The 17,478-nt window shown below is 36.9% G+C and overlaps 1 protein-coding gene across 1 annotated transcript; it reads right to left on the reverse strand.

Annotated features, from left to right (window-relative positions):
- Positions 1-950: 950 nt before the first annotated feature.
- Positions 951-16,418, reverse strand: LOC142984417 (UBX domain-containing protein 4). Its single transcript, XM_076131976.1, has 11 exons — positions 16,185-16,418; positions 12,171-12,308; positions 11,487-11,612; positions 10,507-10,674; positions 9,850-10,016; positions 8,899-9,009; positions 8,503-8,598; positions 7,629-7,785; positions 6,832-6,959; positions 6,183-6,351; positions 951-5,686 (listed from the first exon to the last, which is right to left on the reverse strand). Exons 1-11 carry the CDS (start codon positions 16,264-16,266, stop codon positions 5,445-5,447), a joined length of 1,584 nt encoding a protein of 527 aa, XP_075988091.1. The 5' UTR covers positions 16,267-16,418; the 3' UTR covers positions 951-5,444.
- Positions 16,419-17,478: the final 1,060 nt, after the last annotated feature.

Consider the following 17,478-nt stretch of genomic DNA (forward strand, 5'->3'; position numbering starts at 1 on the left):
AAAATAATACAATCTTTGTGCGCGGCTGTTGTCAAATGGCTTAGTTGACAACAGCCGCGCAGATCAATCTCTGAGGTTAAGCTATGCTTGCCGAGGTTGTTCTGTGGATGGGTGACCATCTTATACATATCGAGTTTCTCCGTGTTTCGGAAGGCACGTTAAATTGTGGGTCCCGGCTGTCATTTTCGAAGATCTTTGGCAGTCGTTAACAGTAGTCAGAAGCTTGAAAGTCTGACAACCAGTCTTACCGAAGGTATCGTGTTATAACCCAGATATTGGGTTGTGGAGGTCAGATAGGCAGTCGCTCCATGTAAAACAATGGTATCCAGCTGCATCCGGTGAGACTGGAAGCCGACTCCAACATAGTTTGGAACAAAGGCTAAGCCAATATATATTTGTCTGACCCGGGAATTGAACTACACAATCGACTACTTTCGCACTCAGACAGTCGATATTAATGAATACTTCTATGCTAATAAGTGCCGCTTCGATTACCATCTACTGTGTAACAGGAACAGACAATGTTCCGCTATTAATAAAGAAAGGCTGACGGAACTGTTGCCGTAAAAACCTACCTTTAAACTGCATTTTTATTCTTTAGTAGCCACCGCGACTTCGCTAGATTTACCGTCCGTACTACTCAAACGTCCAATGGATATTAAAGTATACAAAATTATATTACAATACCCTCCATGGACGTTAGAGACGTCAAGAAGTTGTACATAAAAAACCTTTCGCAGGAATAGCTTAATATACTGGTGACAATTGTATGAAAATCCGTTAAGTATATTTTGAGCTTATCGCGAACAGACAAACACACACGGCGAGGGGTTACGTTCGGGCATAAAGTTACGATTTCGCGTCTTCAACCATATCCAGGCTAAATTTCATCTAAATAAATTCTGTGGAAAAATCAGGATAACAGAAAGAACAGAAAATAAAACAAAAAATACATTTAACAAATATTTAATATTCAAATATAAATTACAACGAAATTTTGATAATAATGACTAGAAAAATAACCATTTAATTAAAATCATTGGAAGCAATTTTACAAATATTGGACACAAAGCACAACCAGACACGAAACAACTATTTGTAGATCGCACAAATATTTGTTCCGATTGAGAAAGAAAATTAAGTTATAGATAGTAATAAAAGTATGTAAAAATTGCCTTTTTAAGTCTCCTTTTTTAGAAATTTCCTTATTTCTTATATAGGATAAGAAATAAGGAAATTTCTAAAATATGAATAAATCAATATTAGGTCCCCAACCCGCACTTGGTCAGCGTGGTGGACTCAAGGCCTAACCCCGCCTTTATTCCAAAAGATCTTTGATTAGCAGTAAGACAGTAAAATTGCTTAAGGGGTTTTAAATAAACGGGTATTTTTCTATACAAATGAAACCGAGAAATAAATAAAATATATACTATACGAATAACATAATTTGTAATACAAACATAAGTAAGTCTTGCTACACACATAGTCGATTCGGCAATATTGATCGAACAACAAAACCGACTCGACTCACTTGTTCGGCTTGTACCGTGTTCATCTACACATATACAGTTTTTAACGGTAGTTTATCTATTCAATAGCGTTTAAACTCATATAAAAAAACCCAATTGAATAGATAAACTACCGCTAAATGTGCTCGGAAACCAGGGGTAGGACGAAAATGCCGAAACGATTATATTGCACTAATAATACAATAGTGTTTTAACTCAAAATACAACTTTTATCAGAATGGACGAATAACTTGTTTATAACTCCCTATTATGGGTACAAAAAAACTAAATGCTCTTTGTGTTAAAAATGAAATAGAAGTTATAATTATCACTTGTTCCAACGGTGAAGGAAAACATCGTGAGGAAACCTTGCATGCCTAAAATTTGTTTAATATATTTATTGAGCGCATGCAAGGTCCCCAACCCGCACTTGGTCAGCGTGGTGGACTCAAGGCCTAACCCCTCCCTCATTACGGAAGGAGACCCTTGCCCAGTACTGCCGTCCTCTAACTATAATGCCGTTATCTACAAAAACAATTTTTCGAGATATTCGATTAAAAGGCGCGACAAAATAAATATGCAATGCTGTTTCGTAACTATCTGGAAACTGCGATTTGAAATATCTTTAGCAGCATCTGGAAACAGCATTGCATATTGCTTTTCTCGCGCCTTTTCGCGAATATCTTGAAACAAAATGCCGTTATCTACAAAATTGTTTTTGTAGATAACGGCATTATAGTTAGACGACGGCAGAGTAGTGGGACATTAATGGGTTAAATTATTATTATTCATTACAAATAATTAAAAATACGGTATAGTTATAGTGTTTAGTCTAATTTTGAATTACCACACTATTGTATTATTAGTGCGATGTGTTGCAAGACTAATAAAACATTTAGTTTCTTTCTATTTTTATTATATTTATTGGTCAATATATACATAGAAATAAATGATTATGTTTCGTACAATAAAAACGTATTTTAAACAAACAAATTTTAAATACAACCTTAGTACTAAGCCTGCTCATTTTATCATAATAAGTAAGTTTTGCAATTTTTTTATTGTGATATGATATAAATACAGCAGCTGAACATAAGATTTTACCAGTTACAACGGCTAACCCCCGGTTTCTGGGGTACATTTAGCGGTAGTTTATCTATTCAATAGCGTTTAAACTCATATAAACATGACAGTTTCAATAGATAAACTATCGCTAAATGTGCCTTAGAAACCGGGCATAAATAAGTGTTGGTTAACTTATTTAATATATAAAGTAACATCAAATGTACAACTAAGTATCTACTGGATAACCTAACCGACACTTATTTGAAAGCAATGAAACTGGTTTTATTTATCTTCAAAATAAAAACTGTTAATTGATCATTACTCACACACTCATCGTATGGTTAGTGGTCAACCTAGAGTCAAAGTTGTTCAAGCCGCCCGAAGGCTTTTGACGTGGCTTAACGACTGTTATCTTAATTGACAACAACCGGGACCGACTTTTAACGTGCCCTCCGAAGCACGGAGACGCCTAGTTCAAATACCACTATGCGGTCACCCATCTATGGAATGACCGCGCCAAGGTTTGCTTAACCCACAGATCGTTTACCGAATGGTGAGCGCAACTAGCTATGGGCGCCTCCTCAATACTAATATAGCAACACTACTAGTATACTTACTTTTTTCTTTTATGAAATTTTAATTTTCAATTATTATTTTCCAAATTAACAGTTATTACTTTGAAGATATACAGAAATGCAATACACAATATTAATTATTTAATTTTATTTTATCCATGGAAACCAAACTTGAATAAATTGCAGAGTACACTAAAATATGGCTAAAACATTGTTATATGTAATTATGCAATATCCATTGTAACGCTAACAAAATACTTAATTAATTTTTCTTGAGTTAATTGAGTATGTAGTTTTAGGGCTAAAGCAAACCAGCGAATATATTTTTTAAAAGACAACTCCCGCACTAAGAATTGCTCTTGTGTCCCGGTGACTTTTACAAACATACAAACAACGGACACAAAGTACAATTGAGAAACAATTATTTGTGGGATCGAACAAATAATTGTTTTGGGAATCGAACCCACGACCTCTAGACGCAATGGTAGCTGGCGACCTTTACTATCAGCCCCGAAACAATTATTTATAGATGGGATCGAACAAATAATTGTTTCTTGTGGGAATCGAACCCACGACTCCCGGCGCAATGGTAGCTGGCGACCTTAACCATTGCGCCATTGAGGCAGGCTAAAAAAATCCTTCGCTGGTTTGAATCGGCCCTTATACTACTAACTTTATAATTTATACACAATACCCCGTAAAGACTTAAATATTTAAAATTTCAAGTCCAACATCCCTCCCTCCCAACAGTCAATTCCCACTTTTCAATGTGATTATTTTGACAACTCTCTCCCCCCCACTTTCGTGATAATACGCCCCCTTCAAAAACATGTCAAACGACGGTAACCAAATTTTTGGATCCGTCAGTTTAGTTACAATTAAGAAATTACATTTCTTTCAATAGGAGTATCTTTAACTCTCGGTTTCTGAAGTACATTTAGCGGTAGTTTATCTATTCTAGTTTAAGCTCATATAAACATAACAGTTTGAATACAAAAACTACCGCTAAATGCGTTTCAGAAACCGAATATAAGTCAGTTAAAAAAAACATTCTGTAATACTAACCTCCGGTTTCTGAGGTACATTTAGCGGTAGTTTATCTATTCAATAGCGTTTAAACTCATATAACAAACGCTATTGAATAGATAAACTACCGCTAAATGTACTCAGAAACCGGGGGTTACTCAGATATCAAAATAGAATAAATCGTATATTTGACTAAATAAGTGTAAGATCACTCTCAATACATTTAAGTTTACTTTGAGAGCGATATCAAACGTCCCCTGTGTCGAAAGCGGAGAGCATAAGTCCTAAGCTTGATGTCAGTTTAGTACATCCCATTTATATATTAAAAAACTGGCATAAAATGCATAATATTAGGTATATGGTATTATGAGGAAATGCTGAGCATATAACTGCATTAAAAGAAAACCCGTAAAGTACAATAAAGAATCAAATTAAATACATAAACGGACATCAAACTCAGGACTTCCAACACATAGCTGGTACGATACCAAAAACCTTTCATTACCAACCAATTCACTTTAATTCCCAAAAAGATTTTTTAAGTTCGGTATAAATAACATCCCAATAATTATTTTTTACAATATATTATAGTTTACCTCATTTTGCCTTGCATTAATAGGTGTTCACTCAAGTTCGTTAGAACCTCACATTACACAGATTTTACTAAGGTACCAAATACGTGACTTATATAACATTTCCCATAGTTAATTGCAATTTGCAAAAAACATTTTAATAAATAAGTGTTATTCCAGTAAGATACCAATAACTAATAAAGTTTAAATGTTTTGACCCAAGTCAAAAGTTCGTAAAGACCTCCCATTATAGTTTTAAATTTTACCCTAATTCGCAAAAACTTGCTTTTAATTAAATTTCGTCGATTTACTCTCAAAGGTATCAAAACCTTTCCATTATAGTGTTACAAATTTTATATAGTACTAACTTCCCATAAATTACATTTTCTATAATCGAGTATTTGACAACAGTCAAATCAGCTACTCTTTAAGAAATGTCAAAAACACATTTTAGTATAGAAATACGACGTAGTGACACGATACCGTATTTTCCGAATCAAACGAGTGCCTAATAAAATGTTTCGGTTTGTAATAATTACAATTTCAATTTACGAAAAAATAAAATAGCGTGAGCATTTTAGATGAACCTTTTACGAGTACAAGTTTAATAATTTATCGTTGATCGAGTCAAGTACTCATTATTTGCAAAAAACATTTAATTAATTAAGTTTTGCTAAGTTTTGGATATGCATTTATAATTACATTTGTTGCGTTGAGTTACCGTTCCATGTGTTATTGTCGTCGTCGCCAGTTCTGTCGCTCGGCAGGCGGTGGATGTTGCCGCGACGTCGCAGGTTGCCGGGGGGAGGGGGAGGGGGGACGGTGGGGCTGGAGGCGCGGGGGGCGGCCGCGGGGGGAGGGAAGAGCCGGGTTCGAAGCCACATGTATAGTTGATGTGTTGGTTCTAGGATAAGGGAGGTGAATAGTTGTGTGAGGAATGCTGCGGGCAAAGAAATAATTTGGGTTAGTTTGTATATTAAAAGTAGGTATTGTTTTGAGGTACGAAGATGTTATCTTTGTTAAAAATGAAGTATTATGTATATAAATAACCAAATAAGTTTATGCTGAATAATCCATGTTCCATTGAGTAAATAATGATATGTAAAGATTTATGCAAAATCTATAAAAAAATGGATGCATCTCCCGGATATGTATCGTAGATTTGGATATACCCTTACCTTTCTGTAGTCCAAATCTCTACGACTGAATAACATTTTGAAGACTCTAGTAAATCTTCCGAAATCGTGGGTGAAATCCCCCACAAATGTCGATAAACTCCCCAAATATGTTGGTAAAACTCCCCAAAAGTGAACCAAATTACCCTAAAATGGGTAATTTACCCCAAAATGTGGGAGAATTACCTCCAAATGGGAAAAATTCTCCCTAAAATGTGGTAAAATTTTATCATATATTTAATTATTTATAGTGTATCTCACCAAAGATGCTGGCGACAGGCTGCGGCGTGGCCACGGTGGGCGCGGCGCGTCGCGGTAGTACCAGCAGCGCGGCCGACGGCGCCAGCTGCAGCCCGCGGAGGCTGGCGGTGGATTCCGTCAGCTCGCGCCGGGGAAATGCCGTCCAGAGCGAGAATGATGAGGTGGATAACTGGGGACAGAAATACAATTTAATCATTGACGCTTTAGTAAGCACAGAATGAGATACATCCAACTTTAGACTGATATAAATGAATAAGAATTCTTCGTTTACTCCCAATGGCACTACTAGTAGAGTAATACTTCACTTTTTGCTATACTTCTCAAAATCATGCATTTTTAAGCCTTTGTCCGCGACGGTCGGCTATACTCGACAAATCAGAAAGTACTAACGACGCTTTCGTCGGCAAATGTCGACATAAATATAGCGTTAAATAATAAAAAATAATAACAAATAATTGACCCCGCATTAGGTATAAAATCGTTATACTAAAAAAATATGATTTAATATATTAATTATGCTGTATTTATATAATGACCAAAACTTCTCCCATAATGTTTAAAATTTCACCATTTCATGGGTAAATCTCCCCAAATCAAGGGTAAAATCTCACCAAATGTAATATAAATTCCCTATTTAACGGCGACTTACCTGCAAGTTATCAGCGACGTATCTCTGCACATTGGCGAGCGTGTCTTCTGCGTCGAAGTGCGCCGTGTGCGACGTGCCGTCTGGTAACTTGAACTGTATGCGGGCGCGACCACCACTGTCGCCTGATGCTGTAATACATAATGTGTATTAAATTATATAGTAAATGTTTATAAGTAAGTTTGTCTGACTATATTACAGGATTTTTGATGAATACTGGAATTAAAACATAGTATAGTGGAAGTATTTTTTTTCCGAATTTTACATTTCAATTTAATAGAGGATGATGTATCGTATGCAAGAAACTGCGTACAAATAACTTTTAGGAAATTCCATATTAATTATTTAAAAACATTCTACACTATAAAGGTCTTATTTTAAAAATTCAATTTCTGTACTGATTGATAAAGATTAGGTATATATCAGAGAAATTATTTTGGCGTTTTATCTTATTACAAGAGGTGAAATAAATATTTAAAAACGTTATAAAGTGTTAACTGTCTTTGTGGCGTTTTCGGTGGTGTATGTGACTGCCGTGCAGTCTCGTGTTCGAAACCTGGGTCGGGCCCTAAAGTCTTTTCTGTTAAGATTTTTTCAGAGATTGTGGATTATAAGAGTGATGGAATAGAGAGTGTACCTGTGTATTGCACACAATTGGCCACTATAAACAAAATCCTGCACCGTTGGCTGGTTTTAAATAAACTGGCCGCCGTAGTTATATTGGGAAGGAGAACATTATTATAAACAGTTGTGCAATGTGCAGTTACTTTAACAATTTTAGTATGTAATAGTATGCTTACTAGCAGGTGGTGTCTGTGCGGTGGCAGTGTTGGCGGGCGCGGTGGGGGTGGCGGGGGGCAGGTCGCGGGCGCGGCGCTCGGCGCGGTCCTGCGCGATCTGCTCCAGGATGCGCTGACGAGCTAAGTTGTTCTCCATCTTCTCGCGTTTGCGCTCCTCCTGGGAAAAACATAATTATAACAATTAGTTGTGTAGGACATTAAGACAATGATATAAGAGCTACAGAGATCTTATCTTATCTTAGGGGTGGGGGTGCCAGTTAATGCCTGGCTGACACTTCGACCATTCCTGATCCTTTGTGTCACCCCCTCCTTTGCTACTCTAGACTTTGGGGGGCAGGGCTAAAAGCAGCCTGTAGTCTTCTAGAGATACAGAAATACAATGATATAAGAAACTAAGTATATCATGTATTTTAGGACATGATAAATACATAGAGGAGCTCGTGGCTTATTTAACAACAGTCGCGCGGATCGATATCTTAAGTTAAGCTACGCTTGCCGAGGTTTTTCTGTGGATGGGTGACCATCTTATACATACATAAGTTCTCCGTGTTTCGGAATACAATAGTTGGTTATCACCTAAACCTATGTACGCGCATGACTTTTGAACAACTAAACTAAATTGGATTTTTCTTTTCTCATACGTTTCTCACTAAATAATTTTAAGGTAAAATGCGTGTTTGCGTTAATTCCCGTATTTTATTATACATTAAAGATGCAACGCGAGAGTTTAAAAGTTATGTTTGTAACTGTCGGGGCAAGGTTTGTATGGGATCGATGGGATCAAAATTCCCATGGGAGTGGAATCAGTGGAATAAAATTGTTCTATACTCGGATGAAGACGGGCTCGTCTGCTAGTATAATATATTGTAAGTACCTGTATTTGCTTGAGTTCTTGATCAGCCTGCCACCTCTTCAGTTCGGCTACTCCTTTACCGGTAGCGCGGCGATCCATTTCCTTTTGTTTATCAGCCTAGGAAATAGACAGACACAATTATTTATTATTACATACATACTAAGAAACCCTCTTATGTCGATGAGACTTTTACAAACATACAAACAACGGACACAAAGTACAACCAGATCCAAAACAATTATTTTTGAATCGCACAAATAATTTTTTCGTGTGGAAATCGAACCCACGACCTCCCGACGCAATGGTAGCGGCGTGGTGACCTTAACCACTGCGCCACGGACGCAGTCAAACATAGAGTTATGTGGCGCGTATTTCACACCCGGGTCTGTCTGTCAAACCAGCTGTTTGTGTAATTACCTCCTTTTCTTTATCAGCTTTCTCTCGTCTGCGTGCTTCGATGAGCTCTTTAGCGCGTTCCATCTTGTCATCAATACTGCCTGCACTCTCTGACTCCATGGGGACTTCGCCCTGCAAATAATAGTAGAATTAGATCAAATATGCAATGATATTATAAAACAAGTTACAGAAAAAATGGTCAGACATCCTGATTTTGGACAGTCAATTAGCCATGTCAAATAAGAAAGAAAGGAGAATATTTATCCCAACAGTGGAGATCAATTTTATTTATATGACAATAGTCTCGACAATCTCGGGAGAAATTCCTCTAATGAATGTGGATCGGATCTCCCCGAATTTGGGAAAATCTCCCTGAGTCTGAGAAAATTGACCTCAAATCTCAGAATAATCTCGCCTAGCTAGGAAGTCTCCCCGAACCTGGGAAAATTGACCCCATATCTCAGAATAATCTCGCCAAATGTGGGACAATCTCCCCGAACCTGGGAAAATTTCACCCCCATTTTAAAATGGTATTTAGGAATTTGGTATGTATGTAGGTGTAGCTGAAGACCCAGAATAACACATAGGCTACTTTTTATCCCGGAGTTTCCGAGGGATCGGGATTTACACGGGAAGGGTGTCCATGCGGACGAAGTCGCGAGCGGCCTTAAGTATATGATAAAATGAAATTAAGTATTTTTGTTTGTCGTATGGTTAGTGATCAACCTAGTGTCAAAGTTGTTCAACCGCCCGGAAGGCCTTTGACGTGGCTTAACGACTGTTATCTTAGTAGACAACAACCGGGACCGACTTTTAACGTGCCCTCCAAAGCACGGAGACGCCCAGTTCAAATACCACTATGCGGTCACCCATCTATGGAATGACCGCGCCAATGGTTGCTTAACCCACAGATCGTTTACCGACCGGTGAGCGCAACTGGCTATGGGCTATAATTAAGTATTGTATTCTTACCTGTGTATTATCCGGAGCGACGGGCATGGTGGGCGTGGGCGCCTGCGAGGGTCCCGGCTCATCAGGCTTGTTCTTAGGTCTTCGCACGCACACGCCACCGTCACACACTATCTCGTGGTCTGGGGACTCGTCTGTCTTCGCCTGTTTGGCGGGAGTTGCTGATGATTCTAGAAATAACAGTTTAAAGTTATGAAAAACTTTTCATTTGTTATATTATAAGGTGGTGTATGAAATACAGTCGCGTTTCGCCATTTACTATGTAATTTAGGGATATTAATTGCCATAAATCAGGCACGTTCATGGACTCCTATAGAGAGAAATTTAAAACAAATTAGAAATCTCCAATAGCATTTTGACAATTTGGAAATCGAATTTGAAATTTCTAGGACAGCAGTCTTTTATTTGTTTTTTAAAAAAGACAACTGCACTAAGAATTGATCATGTGTCGCGGGGACTTTTACAAACATACAAACAACGGACACAAAGTAAAAATAATTGTTCCGTGTGGGAATCGAGCCCATGACCTCCCGAGATGGTAGCGGTGTGGCGACCCAAACCACTGCGCTAAAATTCGAATACAGTCTCGTCAAGTGTAAGCCAGCAGAGCACAGAAATAACATCTCGATAGCTGTCCATAAATATAATAAGCTAACATACCAGGTTCACTCTCAGCGTGTTTCTTTTCAGCGGTCTTTTCAGTGGTCTTCTCGGTCTTTTCAGTCTCATCTCTTACAGGTGACGCGGCTTCTGACTGTAAGAAGTTTACCGTCTGTTCTCTGATGTTCTGAGCTGAGGTTGACGGCTGAATTGGTTTGTTTTCTTTGTCTGAAAGTCAAAGTTTTCGATCAGAAATATTTAAGATAGAGTCTATAGAATGTAGGGTTATATATATATTATATAAACTGTTAGTTTTTATTTTATGTTTCCAAAATAATTTCTATAGACCTAAAGCTTTTCTAAACATATTACGTTTTTGCGATCATTATGACGAATCGTTTATTCATTAATAAGAACCAAAAATTTTGCTGTCAGTGTCAATCAATAACTGTAAAATCGGTAATGAATGTTTCTTACCGTTACTAATTACATTTGTAAGTGATAACACTTCACTACAAATTGTAACATTGTCTACCAATTTAGGATAACGACGACGATTGACCACGTGGTTTAGCGTAGTTTAAGTCAATCCTATACATTTTCTGGTTTTCGAATTTCGTCATCGTGTTTAAATTGTTACTTCATCCTCAATTTAAACTAGGGATCTGGCTCTCTCTCGGTTGCATTCCAGATGCACCTCAGCATGCCTGAAATCTCCCTTGCAATATCTTTGCGTCTACAATCAACATATACTAACTCTGCCGTGCTGATAAAGATAATTGGCCATTAAGAGCGCTACTTTTACTTATGAACTTAGTATAATCCATACTAATATTATACATGCGAAAGTAACTCTGTCTGTCTGTTACTCAATCACGCCTAAACTACTGAACCAATTTGCATGAAATTTAGTATGGAGATATTTTGATACCCGAGAAAAGACATAGGCTACTTTTTACCCCGGGAAAATGACGCATTCCCATGGGAAAATTCAGGTGGCGGACGAAGTCGCGGGTAAAAGATAGTAGTGAATAACTTACGATGTTCCTCCAGTATCCTGTCGATCCTGGTAGCAAGGTTGCTGGCCTGGACTCCTGCACACACCACCTCCAGCGGCGTACCATTCCTACCTATGAAGAACAGCGAGGGAACTGGCACGAACTGGTCTGAGCATCGAGTTAAGGAGTGAAAAGTTCGTATAGGAGAAACTGTAGAAATTGTTTAACATATTTTCGAACATTTCATAACTCGAGAGCCGATTTACAAGACTTCATACATAATATAAAGCTTGTTACATTCGAAGGATTAAGTAGAGGTGTTTAAAGTACACCCAAGTTTCGCGAACAATGTCTGCCCTATATGATAGCGGTGAGTCATTGCCATATATACCTATATATCGGGCATGTTACCGAAATATTTTAAACTAAAATTATAAAATAACAATAGCACTTTACCTGACCCGAGAATCGCACACATGACCCCATGATCAGCAATTGGTAGTCTGGTCTAATACAAGATTTATAATTTTATAAAACAAGAGAAATCTTAAAATATATACCTACTTAATACGATTCTAAATATTATATTCTTTTTTAATTTGAAAATGTCTGTGTAAATATTAAATAAAAAAAATCTTAAAACGAATTCCTACTAGTTATGCGATGCTTGTTTAGAAGTATCAAAACCGGCTATATCCAAGTTCGATTCCCAGTTACAAAGGATACAGATCTGCGCGAAGTGCGTGTAGTTAGTAGATCCACTCTTGAGCTTGACGGCAAGGAAGTTGGCCTGGTCCGACAGCCGCGTCACCACCGCTGTGTCGTCGATGGTGGCTGCCATCTCCACTGATAGCTCGTTCTCACCTGCAAACAAATACTCAACTTAGTGAACCGTTCTTAAGTAGTTCTAACATTATTTTTTTATTTATAACATCACGCAAGGTATAACTGAAGGTAAAGTTTGTATGGCTTCCTATGTTTCGTTATAAGTTCGATATTGTTATGTGTCTTGCCGAAATTATGTGCGAAATTTCAATTTAGTTGAACGATCGACCCCATATTTCCAACTAGCTGACCCGTGCGGCTCCGCTCGCGTGAATTTCGTACTGTTGCTTATTCGTTTGAGCACGCGAATTGCGAAGCACTCAATACACCTACACATAAAAATGCTAACAACTCTTTGTCATCTAATGGTTATTTACGAAAGGGACCCGAAGGACACACAATGTGACACAGGCTCAGGCAGGTCTGATTTCCTGTGGTAACCTTCTTTTCCTCTCTCGTCTGTATCCGTACCAGTTTACAGTGTAAAATATAATACCTTATTATAGACTGACCATTGCTTACCCGTCTGGATTCAGAATATTATTATACGTACAGCAGACCTATCTGCGCTGGAGCTCTTCACACGCGTAATAATGTATACTTGCGATGATACGTCCGAAACCGCGTAACCCGTAATTATTTTTTATATATCATCCGTTGTTTATTTTTTTAAACTTACCACATAGTCTGTTTCATAGTTATCCAATTTATTTCCTTAATGCAACCAATTAATTTAATTTGGTTATGTGTTACGAACTACAACGCCATCTGCTAGTTGCGGCGAACAACGACAACGAACGAAATTACTTGGTTTGCCATCTAGGATATCTCGACCGCACCAGACCCACGTAAAACAACATTTTTGTGTAATATATCATACAACATTTATGTTTGAAAATCTAATAAATGTATAGCCTGTTTCAAAGGTATTTTTTTACACAAGCCATCAAAATAAATTAATAAGGAAAAACATGCTTTGTCGCAGACTATAACGCCATCTATTGGTTGGTGCGACAACAGGTATCGATACGGCACGCGCCGCGTTCACTATGCGAATGTTGTGAAATGGATTGCAACGCCATCTATGGTCTCCATAGGGAAAAGCAGGTTCAAAACGATTTCTACGTATTTTTTGTAATTTTCTAAAAATCTATGAAATTATATGCGATAAAAAGTATCCCAGTACTTGCTCCACTACTTATTCTATGCATATACCAAATTTCAGTGCATTCTATCCGGTAGTTTTTACGTGATAGCGTAACATACAGACAGGAAAAAACCTGACCTTGACCCTCTACTGATTTATTATAAGTATAGATATAGATATAGATTTACGATTGGTCTGTAGTGTAATGAATGTCTATAACGAAGTTCCAGGGTTCGATCCAAGTATTTCAAAATTCTATTGTAATTTTCTAATTTATATCAAAGTTATCTCCATAGTACCCTGATGTATGGTAATCTGCCCGAAATGTAGCAAAAGGTTCGCCCCCATTACTATCTACTTAGGACAAATTAATCAAGATTTAGCCTATTCTTAAAATACTGTATTTTTTATTATTGTTCAATAAACAAGTCATTCATCTAAGTAAAACTCTTTGTTTACATAAATAGCCTCTGCCTTCCTTTATGGAAAAATACATAAAATTAGGTATGTATAAAAAATAACCAATCAAATAAAAACTCCATACAAAATAGTAATGTCATTAAAATATAAAAGTCAATCAATGCCGACCGTCACGTACAAAGATGCGGCAACATGGCAACTTGCCAGGTGTAGTATTTGGCAAGGTGATGCTTGACTCATTGACAGCTGCAGTCAGTGTTACTTCAAATTGTGATTCATTCATGAGAGAAAATATTTGTGGAATAGTAGACAACATGAGAATGTTAATTTATTTATTTACATATTTAAATAATTGTCACATGCTCCAACGGTGAAGGAAAACATCGTGAGGAAACTTTGCATGCCTAAAATTTGTTTAATACCTTTATTGAGGGCATGCAAAGTCCCCAACCCGCACTTGGCCAGAGTGGTGGACTCAAGGCTTAACCCCTCCCTCATTACGGGAGGAGACCCCGGCCCAGCAGTGGGACATTAATGGGTTACATTTATTTATTTTCATTTAAATTTAATATACAACACGGTATAATGGCGGACTAAATGCTAGGGGCATTTTCTGCCAGTCTACCTTGGGGTGTTATAAGATAATTATGAATGTGTTTAAAAGAGGAAGGAAAATGAGTTAAGAAAGAGTGTACAAATAAATAACAATAGTAATAGGTAATATAAGTGAAAATAAATATACATTATTAAGTACATACAATACACATAGTACTTACATATAGAGAGATAGATATAAGTATATAAATGTTAGGTTATTCAATAGTTTGACACAATATGACTTGAGAGCAGTGATAGCCGAGTGGTATAAGATGACACCTACCACTTAAGTGGCTGACGGTTCGAACCCCAAGCAACACACCAAAAAAAAACTTTTCGAAGTTATATGTATTAGAAACTAGCTGACTCGCGCAACTTCGCTTGCGTCACATAAGAGAGAATGGGTCATAAGTTTCCCCGTTCTTGTAACATTTTTTACTGGTACTCTGCTCCTTTTGGTCGTAGCGTGATGATATATAGCCTATAGTCGTCCTCGATAAATGGGCTATCTAACACTTAAAGAATTTTTCAAATCGGACCATTCGTTCCTGAGATTAGCTCGTTCAAACAAACAAACAAACTCTTCAGCTTCATAATATTAGTATAGATAATCATCATATGTCTGAGAGTTATTGAAGGTATGCAAAGACCCAACCCAAAATGGGCCAGTGTGGTGGACTCAAAGCCCAAATCTCTCTGATTATGGGTGGAGACCCATGCAAATTTTGCACAACCGCAACTACTGAACATAACAAGTTGAATCTTGGCATGTATGTTTTGTTGTTTCTTGGGAGTGTTGAAGAGTAGAACGAGTGGATTTTTGGAGTTATGTTGGAAATCTAATTTTGTTTTTTTAAGACAACTCCTGCCCTAAGAATTGCTTTTGTGTCAATTACAATTTAAAATCATTGATTGATTTTGAAAAAGAAAATTTAAAAAAAGATTCTTGATATGAAGACTCAATACAAGTAGAAAAAGAAATAGGTGAGAAAACTGAGTCAGTATACAAACAATGACTAACCATTTTATTTTACCCATTGTGTATAATTAAACAACAATATTTCAATAGTGTTACCAACAATGGACACTTAATTACTATGTTTTACATTATACACACATAACAAGACTGATTTGTTACAAGCAATTGGGCAGGAGTGCCGTGTGCTGTTCCCTTCTTTCCGAAGCGGAAGTAAGAGAGGCCACTATATAACATTTGATGATTGTTCAGAAATTATATTTTGAATTAAGAATGTATGACAAGATGTATGGATGTGTATGAAGTAAAGAAAGTTTGTATGGATCTGATGATGATATGAAGTAAAGAAAGTTTGTATGAAGGATGATTTTATGCATGTATGCATGGAGAGTAAAATTCTACACCTCTACTTACTATTCTAGAGCATACCGGGGTGATATTAATAAAAAATCGGTCACTAGAACTATCAAAGGATTAACCTAATTACACATCCTTATACATTCACGCATTGCAGCATATTTAGCGGCTTTGCATCATTCTAACGATGCATTGCGGATGAAATAAATGATAGCGGAAGACATAGAGCGGCTAAATAATGAGGATGGGACATAAACTAGGGCTTATTTTGACGTCTAAACATTACCATTTAACCTCCAAGTCTGACATAATATGACCTATATTTAAGTGAAATTTTTGAGTACTGTAACTACTTTTAAACACATATTTAACGTTATTTGTCTAAATTAAGGTATAAAATACAAAATTAGCACAGTACCTTCGACAAATACGACGAAAATCGCATTCCTTTGCTTAGACAATGTTACCGCCTCGGCGATACTACCCCCGAACCAATGCATTGTTGTTGTTCAGCCGCTGCAGTTTAACAGCAAAATTAGAAACTTTCAGTGTATATTTTATCTATTTGAGACGATTTCACTGTGTTTGGTTTCCAACAAAAATATTACACCGACATGACACAACAAATTTTGACAGCTGACGTGTTTATTTTTGTTCTTTTTCTTGTCGTTGCAGTTGTGCGTTCCGAAGTCTTGTTCTGACCCATATCCGTCGAAGGCTTAGCGCTTGTGTAATGGATGGTTTTCTTCTTATCCACTTCTACAGATACACAGATTAAAATGTTATCTGTTACGCTATAATGATTAAATAAAAAACTACTCATACATAACTAAATTGCAGAGTAATAAATTATATACTATGTTCGTCTATGAAACAGTTTACTGCTTCCGAACGCAAATATGTTAATAGCTTATTATCCAACCATATTTAAAATAGACCATTGTAGGAAGCATTCCAACAAGATTCCGATCAGCGTAAATGTGCAAGGTTATATTTAGACTGAGATGAATGATTTATTAAATTGTCTATGACTAGCTCCATGTGACCTTGGAAATATCTATTCGATACTAGATGGCAGTGTAAAATTTGGAACAAATATAAGCTTTACATGTTCTACTTGGCGATAGATGTCGTAACGCACGCTTTATTCATTATAATTATTTCTATAAGATATCGTTTTTCTGTCTAACTTCATTTAATTTTGTAAATATTCTAATTATCGCTTCATTTACCAACAGTCATTATAATCATTTAGGCTGAACTCTGAATACTTTGCGCTGCATCTGCCAAAAAATGTATAAAGGCAAAATTAAATGCTCTTTGTTTTATGGCGCGGAAGTGTCAAGTTCATATAACCTGTAGTGTAATTCGCTGAAATATATCGAAATATTAGGAAGATTAGGTCGTAGCTAGGAGATCTAAGTGCGCCATGCTTAAATAACAACTCCGATCAAATTGTAAGCTAACTTCGTAACTTCGATTTCCACACCGTGCAATGCAAATATTTATGCGGTCAACATATTTATTATTAAGTTATTCAATCTATCTTTCCCTCCACAGGATCTGAATCAGGACTTCTGAATCAATGACAGAAGAATAAGGCCATCCAGGCAGCTTTCATTCTACCACGCTGACTAAATGCAGGTTTGATCTTTTGCATTTCTTCAAGAACTTGAGCAACTTTGTTGCGTAATGTCGTTTCTCACGTTTTT

This window comes from Anticarsia gemmatalis, chromosome 27 (assembly GCF_050436995.1).
Source record: "Anticarsia gemmatalis isolate Benzon Research Colony breed Stoneville strain chromosome 27, ilAntGemm2 primary, whole genome shotgun sequence".
Taxonomy (NCBI): domain Eukaryota; kingdom Metazoa; phylum Arthropoda; class Insecta; order Lepidoptera; family Erebidae; genus Anticarsia; species Anticarsia gemmatalis.